This window comes from Varanus komodoensis, unplaced genomic scaffold (genome assembly GCF_004798865.1).
Source record: "Varanus komodoensis strain SLA01 unplaced genomic scaffold, ASM479886v1 scaffold18_3, whole genome shotgun sequence".
NCBI classification, from domain to species: Eukaryota; Metazoa; Chordata; class Lepidosauria; order Squamata; family Varanidae; genus Varanus; species Varanus komodoensis.
Genome location: NW_025335549.1, coordinates 15957585 through 15976403, shown reverse-complemented (window position 1 = coordinate 15976403; position 18819 = coordinate 15957585). Strand labels below are relative to the sequence as shown.

The 18819-nt window shown below is 48.3% G+C and overlaps 1 protein-coding gene across 1 annotated transcript in view; it reads right to left on the bottom strand.

Moving 5' to 3' along the window:
- LOC123021962 (vascular endothelial growth factor receptor kdr-like) overlaps window positions 1–18819 on the bottom strand; it is a 143112-nt gene that overhangs the window by 69907 nt on the left and 54386 nt on the right. The window contains exons 4-9 of the mRNA XM_044427244.1: window positions 17289–17416; window positions 11824–11983; window positions 11320–11456; window positions 10297–10471; window positions 9529–9646; window positions 8118–8293 (exon numbers count right to left, since the gene is read on the bottom strand). Coding sequence (XP_044283179.1) covers window positions 8118–8293; window positions 9529–9646; window positions 10297–10471; window positions 11320–11456; window positions 11824–11983; window positions 17289–17416 — 894 coding nt within the window. The remainder of the gene's footprint in view (window positions 1–8117; window positions 8294–9528; window positions 9647–10296; window positions 10472–11319; window positions 11457–11823; window positions 11984–17288; window positions 17417–18819) is intronic.

Below are 18819 nucleotides of genomic sequence, written 5' to 3'. Positions count from 1 at the left end.
CCTCGGGCGGAAGTTTCGTGCCATCTCATGCACAGCGGAGACAGTTTAAAACCTGATCTGCCTGCATGCAAATGACTGGGTGGCGTGTGACGAAGTTTGGCGCAAAGAGCCCGTGGATGCGAATGTATGAACTGTCCCCAGAAGGAGCACCATGTCCCCCTTCGTCTGGCATAAAAGATCAACAAAGTTCCACAAAGGGAGGGGGGAGCAGAAGCAAAATGGGGGTGGGGTGGTGCTGCCTTCGCCAGGAAGGCAAAGGAGCAGAAGGGCTGGTGGCCCCGATATCCGTGGGATAGCATGCCTCCTCCAGAGCGCAGCTGAAACTTCAAAGGAGCCATCCATGGTGCTGAACCCAGAGTGGAAAGATGCATGCTAAGTGACCAGTCCCTACACCTGCACTCTTGCCCTGGCTCTCCCTGTTCTACTTCCTCCTAGACACGTTCAGCTGTGCCTCCCATCATCTCTCGGCCAGCATGTCCAATAAGGATGATGGAAGCTGTAGTCCAGGATATCCAGAGGACACCTGGTTGGAGGAAGGCCTGGTTGGAGGAAGGAAAAGTCATATTACTCCGACTATTGTAAAACAATTGGAGTCAGAAGTTCTTGCTGGTTGTCTTCAAATCGCCCAGAGTTTTCCTAGCAGGTGTACCTGCTGCCCTTCTCCTGCATTACGCATCCATTTACCGCACAATCAAAGTCTCGGCTGTTTTCCATAGCCAGTGGCCACCCCTCTGCCTCCTGCCCTGATACACCCACTCCTTCCAAGTTGCCTGCCTGCTACAATGAAGGAGAAAGCAGACCTTCGGGATTGGTGCATCCATGGCCTCGTTTCACACACCCACTTGTCAAACACGCCTAAAATGTAAAGGCCATTCGTCCCTCTTCTCTAAGTCTGAGCACCTCTGGTCAGCCTTGATGAGAGGCATTAGCTGGTGTGAGAAGAGGCCTGAATAACAGAAGGATGCCCCCATTGACACATGAGCAAGAACGCTTTCTGCTCGCTGTTCCTTCCAAGCTGGTTGGGATGATGCAGGTGCCATCCTTTTCTCCTGGGCTATAGCTGGGTCTATCTTACTCAAAATGGAGAAGAGCCTCAGATATGCCTTTCCCCCAAAACATTCCTTGGAAAAATTAATGTCAGAGAACAGGGAACAAAGCTTTCCTGCCTTGTTCCCTCCCTGGTTGGAGGAGAAATTGTGCCACAAAGGAGCTTGCATGGACTCAAGTCTTCTTCTCAGGCTTCTCTGTGGCTCTCCAGATGTCAGGGACTATAGTGCCCACCATGGCTGGCTGGGGAATACTGGGATTGTAGGGCGATGTTTTGGAGGGCAGGGGCAGCTCATGGAGGGCTGCTCCACATCAGCAGAGGCATCACTCGCTAGGGGCCGGCACAGGGCGATGTGTCAGTGCTCTCGTCCAACACACTGCCCTCCCCTCCCAGCCAGACTTGCCCCATCTCCACAGCTGCTTCTTTGAAGAGCAGGCGAGCAAGCACCCTTGCTAAGGGCCAAATCCCATGATCGATGTCATTGCAGCTCCTTGGTAGAGCCCGGGATTTACATGCAAAGGGGCCAGGTAGGAAAGACTCCCACCTGAACCCCAGGAGAGCTGTTCTTGCCAGTCTGGTCTATCAAGATCCCACATTTTAAGCTTTGCATTGACCTACGCTGACCCGCCATTTGTACTCCGCTGTAAGCACGGTTGTTTCTAAAGGCAGAGGTGACGGTGCCGGAAGAATTAAAATGAGCTGTGCTGGGTTTGAGGGGTGGTCCTGGGCAAGCAGCCCTCAGCTGTGCCCCTTCCCCAAAGAGTCCACCTTCCCTGCCATGGCCACCAGCTGTTCTTGCTCCTCCTCTGCTTTCTCATGGCTGCTGGCAGAGAGCCGCGTGTTCCCCCTTCTCCCCTCTACTGTAGCTCAGGAAGAAGCAGATTGTGATGGCGACGTGGAGAAGCAATTTGGGGGCTTCCATCAATGGAAAGGTGCCCAATCATGCGGCCAGCCCTGTACAGATGGCAAGCTACACATTAAAGTAAAACTCTTCAGAGTGCTCTTATTGTTTTGAGTTCGTGTCCTTTAAATGACTTCTGTCTCCAGGCAAAGGTGATAAACACCTTGTCTGCTATTAAAGATGCACGGGCATGCGTTAACCTGCATGCTTGTCTAAGAGAAGGTGTGTAAACAGGTTGACCTGCCACCTATTTTCCAATCTCTTCTATTTCAGTGTGGCTTCGGTTGATAAGGTTCTGAAATATCGGTTTGGGACAGTTTGGCAAATTCTGCTTTCCTCCTTCTCCACTTTCACTCCTGCTTTGCTTCCTTCTGAGGAAAATAAGAAGGAAAGAATGTGGCATGCTCAGTGCATGATCGGTCCTTGCATGTCTGAAAGGACACGGGGGGGGGGGGCGTGGATGCAACACAGCGTCAGCCCGAGGCTTCTGCTGCTCGAGGCAAGAGCAAAATAGCACCCCGCTATTTCAGGTGCAGAAACCAGCTGGGCTGACACCTGATTCTTGCCTCGGCGTCCTGCACCACACCTGGAGTTAGCACAGTGACTTGGGGGGCCCAGCCTCTTTGGAGGCGGCACACAATTTCCTTTCCTGGGGTGCTTTGCTGACTGAGATGATGGTGCTGGCACTGCGAGAACATTAGTGAACCACCGGAACAGAATTCTCTAATTAGCACTGCAAACAATGCAACGTGTTGCATCGGCACATGCCGTTGATGCTTCTGTCCATAATTGCTGTAGGTTATTCTAAAATGACCACTTGGGTGCTTCCAGGGCAGATCTTACAACTCTGAGGCCAGGCTGCTTCCCGTTGGGACCCCCCATTGCATTCATGACCTGGAATGACCCAGCCCCCCAGTTCCCTTCCAAGTACGTTAGTAAGAACCGTTGTTTGCGTTCCTAGCAGTGCATGCTTACACAATGGGACTCTCTCCCAAATAAATATCCATAGACTTTGCCATCTAAGGCAATTAAGCAAATAAAATGGATTAAAAGGAGAAAAGACCCACAGTCTAAATAAGGCAGTAACAAAAATAAAGAAAACAAGAGAAGGAGAGTAAATAATATACATATGCAAATATTTGCTGGCCTCACATACTTTAACTTTAGATGTACTTAATCTCTAATAAGTAGAAGGAAAAATACTAATAGTATAACTCTCTATATAGTATATCAGTACAGAAGCAAGCTGCAGTGAGCTCTGTGGACTCATGCCAAACTAGCATCGTTAGGTTTGTTTTGTAAGAAAAAGTTTGATCATTAATTGCAAAACCTGAAATTAATAAGGCTGTGGAATGAACACAGGAAAATAGCAAAGAATCATCAACACAGCATTTAAAATAATAAAACATGATGTGCATTCACATTTCATGACTTGGGTTTGGTTTTTAAACTCCTCCCTGCTCCCCCCTGCCCAGCCTAGATCAAAATTTGCATCCTGGACTCAAGAAATTGAACCCCCAGATGTTTCCAGGCACAGCTTTCAGTGTGTCATCCTGGAATTTTACAGGGATCCAGGCATCGCTCTTGTTCATTCTTAACCTTCCCTTCTTTCCCCACAACTTCTTCCATCTTTTTTTTCTTACTGCAGAGGGTCTGATAAGGACATAGTCCTTGCAAGTTTAGCCAGAAAAAATCTCCTACAATTCTCAAGCTGTGGTAAGTGTCTCTTCAAAGGAATCTCTCCTGACTGGTGAATGAAGTCAGGAAAAAGTTTACTAAATTCTGTTGCAAGTTGGGTCTCAGATACTGTGAAATGCTCCATGCACGGCACATTGGCTGTCGCACCTTGTTAAATATGGTATGCTATATTTCTTGGGCAAATTTGGCTCAGCGTTGGAGTGAATACAAGGAATTCGACAAGGCAGCAAAATGGCCACAGTGTGTTTGCTTCTTTTTAGTAATATCGCTCAGTATGTTTTCCAGCTAGCTGAAACAGAAATACTGCTGTTGCATAAAAGCCTCTTGAAAAGACCCGGTGAATTCAGTTTATTTGTTTTAGGGTGCGAATGAAAAATACCCTCGCTTGATCACAAGCAGAGTTCAACCCCCCTCCCTTTGTACTCAAGCCTGGAATAACTTTTTTCTCCCACGTTTTTCGTTCTTGGCTCGCCAGGATGCGCATTCGCCAGCTGCTTGTTAAGGTCAGCCTTTGCTCTCTCCACAGCCCTCTGAAATTCTTCGAGACATTTGCCTGTTGCAGCTTTGGCTCTGGATGAGAATTTAATCCAACAAAACAAACACACGGCAACCCTCCAGCTTCTTGGAGAGCCCTTGATGTGCAAATATGTAAAGGAAGCATGGTTGTTATTTTTTGTTTTTAAGTGATCAGCTACCTCCTGAAAAATCAAGAATCCTACATGGGAAGCCAGCAAGAGGGTTATGTTGCTCTATCCAGGCGGGATTCCATCTGTCTCTGCAGTGGGCTTGGAACCTGGGTGGCCCAGGCCCAGGGACGCCTCTCTGCATGGAAAACCGTGCGGTTCCAAGTGGCCTGCAGGTTAGGCAGGAAGGGTCACTGCTGCCTGGCACCTTCTTGTGTCATTCACAGGTGACTTCAGGACACCAGACATGTGCTTGCTCTGGGAACGCTTGGATGGTTCACGAGGCACGGAGAGGGCAGCAGTGCACCGGGGCTGAAGGCACGGCTAAGTCCGGTACGCATTACAAGTTCTCTGGCAATGGGGACTCTTGGACCAACAGGGTGGCCGAAGCAGGAGAAGCTGAGGGCAGTCTGCACAATGTTTGCACAGGCTGATAGAGATGAATAGATGCGCATGTCCCTTGCAGTTCAGACAGAGATGCAGCCCATCTTGCCCTAGTGTGGAAGGCTGACCGAGGGAGATCTTGGCCCGCACCCCGTGTGAGCAGTGCTTCCTGTTCTTGATCCTGAGGCTGGGATTGGACAGGAGAGTCTTTCTAATAGGGGCCACATCAACTGGAGGGCAGTCCTCTGGCAGTCCTCCAAAGAGAGGACTGTCCTCTGGGAAAGAGGACACATGGCCACTATACAACAGCGGACAAGCAGAAGCAGAAGCAAATGGCTACTGGAATGCAATGTACGCCAGTATTTGCTAGTGTCTGAAGAGTATTTTGGCCCTCTGGATGCTCTCCAGGGGCTACAGGAATTTGCTCTGCTAGACAATTACAGCTGGACAAATAGCCAGACAAGTTGTGAGGGCAGAGCCTGGGGAGTCAACGAAAGGGTCCTAGCTTTGTTAGGCCAGCCCAAAAAGGCGTATCCACCTGGGCACACACACCCTCGTCCTCATCTTCACCACTGGCTTTGCTGCTGTGCAATCAGAACCTCTTCACATGTTCTTGCTGCTGTGCCCCATCCCTGAGCTCCCCAGGACTATCACAGAAGCTAGGAAGGACAGAGCCATCAGTCCTTGGGGACGTGAAGCCCCGGTTCCACAACATACATTCAGGGACAGGCGTCTCCATTTTGCACCCAGTATATTTTGAGTGCAGTCCCAACACTGTGGCAGCCCAACTGGGATGGAAGTGGGAGGTGCGCATCCACATCGAACCAAAAAATAAAAAATCAGCTCCAGGAATTCAGCATTGTGCAACAGTTTCCTCTAGAGCTGCAACCAAAAGGATGATTCCCGCAGCATTCCTGGAAGAGGCACACCCCCTTCTGCAGCTGTTTCTGTACCAAGGTCAACCCTTTTCTTCTGCTCGATGCCTTCCTGCAGAAGGTTGGCATCACCAAGTCTTCTTCCTTGATGACTGTGTTACCAGCATGACCCAAGGACTGCGGAACAGCCCTGCCTGAGAGCTGAGGGCCATCAGAGATCCTTCTCTAGGTATCCCTGCCTGTGAAGGGCTAGAGAAACCCTGGGTTTGCATTCAAGTGTCCCACAACACCGGACTCACCAGCCCCTTCAGCATTATCTTCAGCTGTCAGAAAAATCCTCTCTGGTTTATTAGGTTTTTTTGCGAGTAACTTGACTGCCTGTGTTGGTTTGTCTGCTGCTAATTATCCAAGAGCTGGCTTTAGTATAATCAGGACTCGGGCACCTCCGTTTTCAGATATAATTGCTGTGTTATCTTTCTGTTACAGTGATAGGAAATTTTTGCTAATCGCCTTGAATGCCAAGTATGTCAGAAATAGGGGATACCTTTGCTGAATATATGATAAACTTCAACCCATTCATTTCATGGAACACACAATGGATTTTTAGACAAATAGAAGTTTTTTCAAGGAAGACCCAGTAGGGAGGGGAGATATATCTTGGTATAAAAATAACCCCTAAACCAAGGATCAAAAATCCATCCAGCTTTGAACAAACACCATCCCTTAGTTTGCCCCGGCATCGCTGCAACAACTGACTTGGTGCCCTGCAGGTTTGCGGGATGGAGCTGTGGGCAAAACGGGAAGGGCCAAAGTACCAAAACTGGGATATTGTAGTTTAAGCATGTAAACCTTTGGGCATGGGGGGTGGGGACTGGGAAATCACCAGATTGGTTAGTCCATTCTGCTTTTGTGCACAGAAGGGAAGGGGGGAAGCAGCTTCTCTTAGCCTCAGGGAGCAAGAGGCCTTGGGCCCTCCGGACTGAGGCAGCGCCCTCTCCAGGCCTGTGCAGCCATCCTGACACCCACGTGAAGCTGGCAGGCACAGGGGCTGGGAAAGGTGGCCTAGAAGAGTGGAATATTTTTTACAGGGATATTTTACTGGCTTATCAAATTAGAAAAGAGGTGGTTTTTTATTTTTTTAGTTTTTTACAAAAGGTGGAAAATTGGGACACAGAATTGGATTGATACATTCTCTCCACACCAGCTAAATGGATTAGAATCCTGCTGAAGAGATGGTGCATCCGCAGAGACACAATGCAGCTTTTCATCCCACCATTTCAAAGGCAGAGATTATTAAATTCAATTCAGAACATTATCTATCTGTCCCTCTTTTAATGAGCCTACAGTGCTCACTTTCTCACACACACTCTGCCACGTCTATTGAAAAGGAGCTCCAAGCTCCCACAAGTAAAATGGGGTGAGCCGCAGCCAGGCCCACAGAATAACGATTCATAGATACTGGGGGTGCCGAAAGCTGGGCGCCCTCTTTGGGTTGTGCCCAAATCAACGTCCCTGGGCCAGCCCTCTTTGAGCGGGAAGGTCCCAGTTGACCCACATCAGGGGCAAAATGGAACATCTAGGGAGGGTGTCTGACCTGCAAACCATCTCAGAAAAATTAATTAATGCATAAAAATAAATGAAGTAAAAGCACCCGACTGGTGTTGTAACAGAACAGCATAAGCACCCTCTGGCCAGCACTTCATTCACTCAGTGGCCAAGCAGATGCCCACAGGAAACTCATGAGCATGGCATGAGTGCCACAGATCCCTCCTGCCCATGTTCCCCAGCAGCTGGTGTGTATAGGCCTGCCTCTGGGAGCGGAGATAACATGGCGCCATCAGGACTGGCAGACATGGGGGGGTCTTCTCCTCCATGGATTCATCCAAATCCCCTTTAAAGCCATCCAGATGGTTGGCCATCGCTACTTCTTGCAGAGGTGAATTCTATACTGCCCGAACTTCCAAGAAAGGCCAGGGGAGGAAGAGAGCTGGCTCAAAGATGGAGCACCTGCTTGGCATACAGAAGGTCTAAAGTTCCGTTCCTGGCATTCCAGGAGGATGGGAAAAACCCTGCCTGAAGTCCCACAGAAACAATGGCAGCCTGTCCTGACAATTCTGGGCTTGAGGGGGCCATGGGTCTGACTCAGTGCAAGGCAACCTCTGTATTCCACAGGACTGGCGTGCTGTCCAGTCCAAACAGCTTCCCAAGGGAAGGACTACCAACTACTGGAGAAGCTGCCATCCCATCAAAAGCAGCTAAAAACAAGCGTACCATGAAGGCACCTGAAAGTTAACTTAGTGGGACACTGTGAGAGAGGGCAAAAGCAAAACTCCAAAGAAAACAAGACAAAGCATTCGTTGTTAGCCTGACCTAAGCTGGTTCTCCCACTAACTACTTTCTCCAACCCATCTGTCAACTTCTGACATTTCCCAAAGACCTTAGCTAGATGTTTGTCATTTTTGTCTGGCCTTGGAAACCGGATGCAAAGGGATACGCTGGGAAGTTATTCAGCTGTATCAGATGCTTACCTCGCACAACCAATGGGATAGTGTAGTTTTCATAGAGTCCATGAATGCTGTTCTTCAGTTCTATGGTGTAATTCCCAGCATGCTCTGCTCTCACATCCTTTATGACAAGCTTGTATTTTGTGGGATCCGCTTTGTAGCAGTTCGTGTTTGGAATGAGTGGCTTGCCATCCTTGTACCTATTTTGAGCAGCAAAAAAAGAATTGAAATCCCACCATAAGAGCGGTAGAGCTGTTGGCCATTCAGACTCAGCTCAGATCTAGAACTGGTCCCAATTTGCCCACCCAGCCAACCATAGTCTAGATCAGGGGTCTCAAACCCGCGCCCCGTGGGCCAATTGCCGGGACGGTTGGGGCACAGGGGAGGGGCCACCACCGCCGTGGTGGTGGAGTACTTGATGCGGCCCAGCCTCACCCAGACTCTCCTTCCAGCGGCCCCCAGGGAAGTTGAGTTTGAGACCCCTGGTCTAGATGGTATAGCTGGAAGGGGATAGGAATTCTAGTTGGCCACTTCTGGCAGGTGCAGGTTGTGGAAAGCATCTCTAGAAGGATGCCTGAATCACTCCCATCAAGTAGCATGTTTCTTGCCCCTCATTGCTGGCTTTGGCACCCACCAGAGTGATGAATCAGCTATACAATGGATCGGAGACCAGCATTTCTCAAACTGGCAACCTCAACATATGGAGGGCGCCAGGTTGAGGGAGGCTGACCCGGGCCACTGAGGGGTGTCCCACAGGATGATCCAATCAACATGATGGGTCCACACAATGTAAATGCCATGCCAAATGTAAGGCACAGTTGAGCTGCTCTTACACACAAGAAGTTTTCAGATCTTTTCTGCTCTTCTGGCTTCACCCTTGACTCTGTAATGCACATAGATATCAATGGGAAATCCCCTTCGATAGCCTAGGAAAACAGGGTGCTAAGTGGGACAAGTTCTAGAGCAAGAGAGGGCAAGACAATGATAACCCATTGAAAAACTGGCTGTCGTTGAAACATGGGTTGCCATGTTGTACGCACCCAGCCAAGATAGCCAGCCATGGTAAACAACCATGGGTTGTATTCATGGCTTGTGATTGCATCTGGGCTCAGTCAGCATGATAGATCCGCAGATCAGCAACAACCCACAGTGTAATGACACCTCCACACACAACCCTTGGTTAGTGTGCTGTCTGCACCCACTCACTGTGACGCTGGTCCAGGTTGTGGAGAGGGGGTGAAATTGGAACCTTCCTCTCACCACCAGTGAGTCAGAACTAAACACAGCAATGTTTTGCAAAGCCATTCAGGAACACACTGGGGCATATTTCTAAGTACACACACACAGAAGTGCGCTTAGATTGCTGTATCAGTATTTGCCCTCTTCTGGGCAATTCAGCTCAGTGGGCAGTTTAAAGTACCTGCTTGATTCTTACCAGGTCACACTGGGGTAAGGAAAAGCATCCACCTTCCAAGCCATTTTCAGCATCTTCTGTCCTTCATTAGCCCAGTAAGAAGGATTTCTCTTGTAGGAAACTTTGAGGAAAGGTCTCTCTTAAATACAGAAAAAAGAGCAGGAGTAAATCCCAGATATATATTTTTAATGCACATTTTTTTCCCAATCAGAGCATGCTCATTTTAAAAATACAACTTTTCCAGACAAAAACATACACCCCACCATAGGTTAAAACATAAAAATGTGGATTTGCTTGTTTGCATGAGTATAGATAGATTTTGCATGCAAATCCATGTTTCAGAAATTGCAAAAATTCACTAGAATTGCATTTCTGCTCTTGATTGTGTTTGTGAATGGAGCAGATTGACATGATTTGTGAACAGAAACAAAATTCCCATCCTTTCCCAGCACGAAGCCATTTAGAGCTTTACAGTTCAGTACCAACAATACCTGTTGGACTGAGCCTGGCAAACAACTGGCCACTGGTGCAGATTTTCCGTTCTGGGGCAAAATGGCCACAATACTGTGAAGGGTAAAGGATAATAGCAAATGGGTAAAAGTCAGTCTTTTGGCTTTACAGAGCTCCTGAGGGCAGAGAGGAAAACGTCTAGACTGATCAGTGATCCGGGTCAACATCGCTGGCTGCATGTTCTGATCTCCTTGGGTGCATAACCGTCCTGATGCTTCCTCCACGTCAAACTGACTGCTCTGTCATTGCTTAGATATTATATGAAGAGGTCATTCTTACTGTATACGGTGACTGTAACATTCTGCTTCAGTTCTTGCGTTGCGTTGGTCACTTTGCAAACATAGACGCCTTTATCTTCCATTGTAACATTCCGGATGGTAATATTACTTGAGCTTCTCCATATGATCCCATCCTTAACCTTATCCTTTTCCAATTTCTTTTTCGGGGTATATTGCTAAAGAAGGACAGAGAGACAGACAGAAGACGAACTTGTTATGAAATTAGGAGATGAGCTCAGAATCCCTAAAGGAGCAAACCTATGTGCTTTTTTAAAAGTGGGGAGGGGAAGCAACTCCTTGCATTCCACGACCAGCTAGGTTGAAAAGTAATGTGCCCCTACTGAGGAATCATGAAACACAAATAGATTGCACAATGCTTTCTAACTGAAACAACTTGCATCTAATCATGCATGAAGGGCCGATCAGGATGAATCCTCAGCCCCCTCCGGCTCCCTCCTGTTTCAGGAGCAGCATGAGGTGGGCATATGGAGTCCTCTCCAAGGACAGATGCCTTCGAAATTGGGCCACTGCAACAGATAAGAGTCCAGGAAGTTGACTCCAAGGAATCCAGTGGATTTTCCACCCAAAATGGATTCCTCACACATTATCATCATCAATTTCATTTCTCTACTACCTCACAGCTTAAGCTCTCTGCCCGGGATGTTTAGGAGAGCAGACATAACCATTCAACTTGTAGAAAAAACATACAAGTGTGGACCCCCTTGTTTGTACTGGTGAGGCCAACCATGGGCATTTGAACCTCTGTGCACAATGGGCCAGATTCTGGTTCCCTTGAGGGATTGAGGCCACAGAGGACTAGGAATCGGCAAATGGAAAAGCCTTTGGCTGCCCTCAAAGGACCCGAGGAGGGGCTGCAGAGCAGACATCCCCTGGTTGAATCCCTGGCATCTCCAGCTGTGGCTGGGAGAAACTCTGGGGAGTTGCCACCAATCTGCGCTGCTGATGCTGAGCTACAAGGCCACCCAATGGCCTGTGATCTGAAGGACAGGTCTGAATGACTCACTTTCGTTCCAGGAAATTCCCATGCAAATAAAATCCGTCCGTTAGCTTTTGTCTCAGCTCGGCATTCCAGGTGAAGGCTTTCTCCAACCAGCAGTTTCTCTGCAGTTGCTCTCAAGGTCAGATTCCACACTTCCCTCTCTGGAAGAAACAGAAGATCAATTGTCCCAGATTGAACAAGGTTGGCTGGCAAGCACAGATTCCAAATAGTGGGTGAATATTTGGCCAAAGATCAGAATCTTTGAAGAATATCTGGAGAACATCTGACAAATGGTGTTGCAAGGAAAGATTTTTGAGTGATATTGGTGGGATTTATAGCACAATCCTATGCATGCTCAGGCAGGAAGTAGTCCTACAGCTCCTCGCATTCCCAGCTAGCAGATCTGGTTCTGTCTAAATGTGCACAGGATTGCATCGAAATCAATTTGACGCCTATAACTGGAGTCAGGGTTGGCAAGGAATATCTTACCATGGGGAAAACAAAGCGTAACAAGGAAAGGCCACTCACCTACTGTATGTGACAGGTAAAGGGACGTGTATTCATTTCCACCAACTGTAGCAACACACGTGATTATGGTACTGAAGAACTCAAAGGACGGTGAACTGATCAGGAATCCCCTCTTGGGGTCCCATTCCTTCTTGGCACTTCTGAATGTGCTGGCAGAATACTAAAGAAGAGACCCAGGTGTTAAGGCTGAGAAAAAGCCTGAATATATACAAGTATGCTTGCTTGAGAACCTGGCCTCCCTTCCTTCCCTTCAGCTTTTCAAAAAAATATTATTTCATCCCATTTTTCTTTCAAAAAATCCCCCTTTTCAGACAGATTTTTCAAAATCACATTCACAGAACTGGCAAACCGTGTTCACGGGAATAACAGTACCAAACCTCCCAAATCAGCAACAGAATAAAAGAGCAGCCAAAATGTTGTTGAAACTCACGTGGCTTGCCTTGTTAGCAAGACGACCGCAAGGGCAGGCCAACTGTGTGGGAGAGGCCATTCCACAATGCTGGCTGTTGTTGTTGTTAGTCGCGAAGTCATGTCCGACCCATTGCGACCCCATGGACCACACTCCTCCAGGCCTTCCTGTCCTCCACCATCCCCCGGAGTCCACTTAAGCTCACACCAGCTGCTTCAGTGACTCCATCCATCCACCTCATCCTCTGCCCTCCCCTTCTCCTTTTGCCAGCTATTGTTCCCAGCATCAGGCTCTTCTCCAGGGAGTCCTTCCTTCTCATTAGGTGGCCAGAGTATTTGAGCTTCAGCTTCAGTATCTGGCCTTCTAAAGAGCAGTCAGGGTTGATCTCCTTCAGGACTGACTGGTTTGATCGCCTTGCAGTCCAAGGGACTCGCAGGCGTCTTCTCCAGCACCACAATTCAAGGGCCTCAGTCCTTTGGCGCTCAGCCTTCCTTATGGTCCAGCTTTCACAGCTATACATTGCAACTGGGAAAACCATAGCCCTGACTATACGCATTTTTCTTGGCAGGGTGATGTCTCTGCTTTTTAGTATGCTAGCTAGGGGGCAGTAATGGAAAATGTCCTGCTTCACAGAGGCAAACAAGGCCTCCATGCAAGATTGACTCTGAACTGGGTGTCATGCAGAGATCTTAGCCACTGGAGAAGTTTATACAGAAGATTATTTGTTGCCTCCCCTAAATGTTGGCACTGATATTGCAATGTCCTCAAGGGAAGGTAGAGCTTGGACTCTACCACATGTAACGAGCATACCCTAACACAGAAGCAAGCAGACTCCAGGCTTGCAAGATCTACTTGGCTTTCGGTGGCACTCCACCGCACCCAGAGCCAGATGCAAAAGATACACGCTGGGAATGAGAGCATCCTGAACCCAGGGATTTGTTCTGAGCACAAGAATTGAATAATAATAATAATAATAATAATAATAATAATAATAATAATAATAATAATTTATACTGCCCATAGCCAAAGCTCTCTAGGCAGTTGACAGCAATAATCATACCTTCAAGTCACGCATCCCACTTCTGCCCAGGCCTGACCCTGCTTAGCTTCCAAGATTAGGCAGGGTCAGGCACTTCAGGCTACATGGAAGCTTGAATGGCTCCTTCAAGCCCCAAAATCCACCCCAAGTAACTCCAAGCTTTCTCCCACTCAGCAGCATAATCACAGCAGGTTTTGCATGTGATTTTTTTAAAATTATATTTATTGCTGTGAGAGGAGAGCTTTGCAAATACCTTGGATTGACAGAAAGACAAACAAGTGGGCCTGAGATCAGATCAAATCACATCAAATCAAATCAAGCCAGTGCTTCCCCTAGAAGCAAACATGACAAAACTGAAGCTGTCATACTTTGGACATATCATGAGAAAGCCAGACTCCCTGGAGAAGAGAATCATGCTTGGGAAAGTCAAAGGCAGAAGACGAAAAGGAGGACCAGATAAGAGATGGTGCCCCTCCTGGACTGTCTGTCTAGCTGATTTATTAGCCACTGTTCTATCAGAAAAGGCACTTGGGCAGCAGAAGCTCTGCCTGGCACTCAAGAATTCCTGGCCTGAGGCAGCACAGGATGCAAGCAGGATGCAAACTTTCTTCCAATGGTGTGGCGGCAGCAGCGGTTTGCTCATAGCTGACTGGAAGCTGAGCAGGCTGAGTGAGAGGAGGCCATGAATCCACCCCCACAGAGTCATCTGGGTAGGGAATTCCTTGCCATTGTGCCGGAATAAGATTTCAGTGACTAAATGCTTCTGTTGGTACATGGGGAAGCAACTCCACACTGTAACTTGCGGCCTTAAAAGGGACCATGCAGAAACTCTCAGTAGTTGCGATCACCTTGCCCATCAAGGTTTGCGAATGTTCTCCATGCATTGTGCTCCAACATACGCCTTCTCTCCCTGTTATTGGTTCAAGGTTATCTTAGCCTTCATGGCCCTTGAAGGGCAGTGGTGGGTGGACAACTTCCACTGGTCCAGGGCCAATTCCTCTCTGGTCCCAGCAAGGGCTGCCCCCTCCCCAGAATTGCTGCTGTGCTACTGAATTTGCAGCCAAAACCACTCATTTTCCTTCACAACCAAGCATGAAGGAGCATGCACCTGGCTATAAAGCAAAATCATGTTTCCTGGTTACTTCTAGGAGGGTGTGTTTGCACTGCAATGAGGCGTCCACATCACACATGCCTTGTTTGAAAGGAAAGCTCCTTTCTGTCATGGTGTGGAGGCCACAGAATCATGGGGGGAGGGTCTACATGCAAGCTACAGGCACTGTGTCACTCAGACTGGGACCAGGGCCTTGCACTGGCCTCCAGGGTGTCAGCCTGTTAGGAATTGCTCCCCCTGTGGGAGCCCCCTGAACTGCACGATGTAGACGCTCACCATGGCTGTGTCACTGGGCTCTGAAATGTTCTCACCCATCCAGAGCCAGTCCACAAGGTGATCTTGGATGGCAGAGATCTGTGTCCCGGGCAAGAGCTTGCTTATGGGGCCCAAGGCAGAAAAAGTTTCTTTTTGCCTCCCCTGTTCGCCAATGCTTCAGAATGGAGGAGGCAGAGGTTGGATCTGGAACATTCTGTGTATGAAGCATGCAATCCTCTACGGATCAGCCTTTCTCTTGCATTTTTCCATGTGCCTTTCCATGGTGGAGTGCCATGGAGCCAGGCAGCACACTGCAACTTCACAGTATCCTCCTTTTTGGCTGGTTCCTCCCCATGGAGACTTATGACCCTCTCGGCTTTCTCCAGTGCTAATTTAAATGGGGAGGGGAGGAATTTTGAAAAGCTTGTATTTCAAGCCCAACCGAAGCTACTAATTTGATTCAGCCGACATGGGGAGTTGGGATCTTTTTAGTATTAGCTGCCTGTGCACTTTCCCATAAATATTTAAAGGGTATGGAGTGCAGTCATTTTAAAGTATAATGGAAACATAAGAAATGTAATTTATGGGGGAAAAGTACGTTGCTACAGGAATAATAAAATTGAATAAAGTTTAATATTATGGCTCTGTATCTGAATATCCCCTAACAGTCAGAAAAGTTGGAAGCAGTACGTGTGTGTATATATTTCAGATGGTCCCACATATTAAAGTTCTGCGTACAACATAAAAAATAATTGCTTATTAAAAAGAGGAAAAAGAGGGCCCAGTCTACCCAGTCACTTAAAAAGACCTTGTGTTATTTTTCTTCCTTCCTGCAGCATTATCACCAATCAGTTATTAATTTTGGAAGAGGATGTTCTAAATTTGTCTGATCATTTGGCTCCTTCCTCCCCTGCCCCCTGGACTTCCTCTGAGCAAAGGAAACAGCCAGCGTGGCTCCACATAACATTTCCAGACAAGGCCAAAACAACAAGTGCTGTTTCCTTAAATGGGAAGAGAACCCTGGGCTCCCAAGCTTAACACGCACCTTCACGAGGAGGGCTCATCCTCTTTACTGGAGTTGTTTCTCCTCACCTTCCTTTTCATGTATGAATTCCGCCCCTGCCCTGGCCCACCCCATCTGTCTCCTTCAAAAGAGGAAGAAGGAAATCTTTCTCAGTCGCTCTAAATGGAAAGATTCATTCATCCATCCAAAGAGTCAGCCAGGAGGAGGAGGTCCTTCTGTTCAGTGCCAGGACATGAGCAGGAAGAAGTTTGACACCAAGCCAGGTTGGGGAGGTTAAGCGTCTAAAAATAAGCCACTGAACTCGATTGTTGATTGCTGTCTGCACTGGCATGAGAAAGCGTTGTAGGATTTCACAGAGGCTACAGGCCAATAGGAAGATGAAGCACCATTCACTATATGCCAACGGTGACAGGGAGGTTTTCAGTCAATGTTTCTGCAAAGCTGAAGAGGTTGTTAATGCAGAATTGTGTGTGTGCTTGAGTAGGGTGGTCCATGACAAGCAATCTGTTCCCTGCTGAGGTGTGTGAGATTTTACCTTGACCATTGAAACTGGAGTGCTTTTGGTGGTGATCCTATATGTATGGTGGTGATCCTATGGTGGTGATCCTATGCTTTCATCTGGGAGCAGGCCCCACTGCATTTTGTTGTTGTTTATTCGCAGAGTTGTGCCTGACCCATCATGACCCCATGGACAACATTCCTCCAGGCTAATTCTGCATTCAATTGGGTGTATCGTTCTCTTTCTCCCTTGCCTTTCGCTTCCCTTCTTTCCTCAGCTATTTGTAAAGCTTTCTCAGACAGCCATTTTGCTTTCTTGCATTTCTTTTTCTTTGGGATGGTTTTAGTTGCTACCTCCTGTACAATGTTGCAAACCTCCGTCCATAGTTCTTCAGGCACTCTATCAACCTAATTCCTTAAATTTATTTGTCACTTCTACTGTATATTCATAAGGAAAATGATTTAGGTCATACCTGAATGGCCTGGTGCTTTTTCTTACTTTCTTCAGTATAAGTCTGAATTTTGCAACAAGAAGCTCATGATCTGAGCCACAGTCAGCTCCTGGTCTTGTTTTTTCCACTGAATTAGTGGGGCTCAGTTCTGAGTAATCATGTATAGGCTTGCACTGTTCAGACTTCTTGCCATCTCTGGATGGTTTGGGCAGGAAACAAATATTATTGAAATTTGTCACCCATCAGAGATGATGGTCTGTACACACCTCTGAATATCATGTATCACATGCTTTCAGAAACTCGGGGCCATTATAGGTCAGCTCACTAAGTTATGCCAAATAACAACTGCCAAACACTGAGATCAAATGTAACAGAACATTAAGTACATGCATTTAACATTTAGTGATTAGTTGACATTTTGAGACTTCCTGGAGAATGTTCAACAAAAAAATTAGCACACAAGGATTCAGAGGAGAAATGTGGAGGAAAATCCATCTCAGTTGCAGCACGGAAGAGAAGGGCCAACTGAGAGGACTGTGCTGTTCAGTTTGTGTGTGGAAGTCTTCTGAGATTGCGTTATTGAGTTGGGAGCACCAAATAACAATAATATCAAAAACACCTGGTTACAGTCCTTGTGGCACCCATCTGAGATGAGACCGAGAACGCGTGGCACTCACCAGCAGCAACCTGGGCTTGATCTCCGGCGAGGTGACCCTGCAAGGTATGACAATCGTGTCGGTGCTGTTGTGAACGTAGATGAGCTTAGGATGATGGGAGTGGAGCTCCACAAAGGGCTTTGTGACATCTGCAAAACACAGAAACAGAACATCACACCTGTCTGGAAAGGAAGGCTGGTGTGTTCCCTTGAGCCCCACCCTCTCTTCAGCAGCAGGAACCCTAGAGGTAGGCCAAACTGAGAGACAGTGTCTTGCTCACGGGCAATTAGTCACTGCATTTGGATTCCAGCCTTCCTCCAAGCCACTCTGGGGGCCTTGTGCATTCGATCCCACTCCTTGCGTTGACCCTCAGGGCAATGCTGAGGGGTAAGTTAGACTGTAATAAAGAGACTGGGTGGAAGTCACCCAGCGAGCTCCTTGGCCAATCGGAATGTGGGCAGTGCCAGCTCAAGGCACTGCCCAGGGCAAGTCACCCTTGATGGCCTCCCTCTCACAGCAAGTTGACCTTCTCACTGCCAGGACCACCAATCGTTCTCGGGAAACAGAGAGACAGTGCACAGGTGGGCCGCAGCATCTCCCGCTCCCCTTCTCACCGTCTCCATCACCTGACCAGAGGAAGAGGCATGTGAACTAGCAGGCTGCGAGGGGGAGGAGCAGGGACAAGTCCACGGAGCTCTTCCGGAGCCTCTGCAGAAGCCCGTGGCCCCTGAGCAAGTCAAGTGCCCAGGAACGTCAACCCTCATTGCCAGGCCTGCATCTGAGTCTTTCCACTCCTTGCCTGACACTCCAAGCGTGACACCGTGCTGGCTACACAGCTGAGCCCATTTCCACCACTGGGACTGAAGTCGGTAGCAAGTCCTCAAGCGGCAGCCAGCCAAGGGCTTAGTCTGTGACCATCTGTCAACCTCTGGCCAAAGGAGAGAACAGGGGGAAAGCACCACCGGTCACGGAATGCCCCTTGCCCGTAGCCTGGAGTGGGGTTTCCAGGAAGTCTGCCCACCAGAGGCAAAGAGCGAGAGCTGCACAGGTGCAGGGGAGGTGCTCTTGCAGTCTTGGCTTCCAGGGCCATCTCCCATCCAGGCAATGACCAGCCACAGACCTGCTTCGCTTCAGCCAGGCGGCTGTGCTGGGTGCCTTCCGAACATGGCCTGATCAAGCACCCACTGAAGCGCCTTTCCCAGGCTGGCACCTTCCCTGAGTGTTGGACTATGCCTCACATCATCTCTGGTCATGATGCTGCTGCTGCTGCTGCTGGAGTTCAACACATCTGGAGGGCGGAGAGTGTGGGAGAGCTGATTCCAAGAAGACCGCTTGGCCATTTCAGTCGGAACAAGTTATTGGTGACACTTGAAGGTGGCAGATTCCATGATGGCACGTTTACAAATGCAGCTTCTCAGGATTTGGGCCCTGCTGCAGCTGCTCCAGGTGTCCCAAAGAGGAGATGAGAATGCAGTCGAGTAGCACATGGATTTAAAGGCACCCGGGGCATCCCCTCCCAGCCTCTACTAAGACTGGGCACCATCAGTGAAGA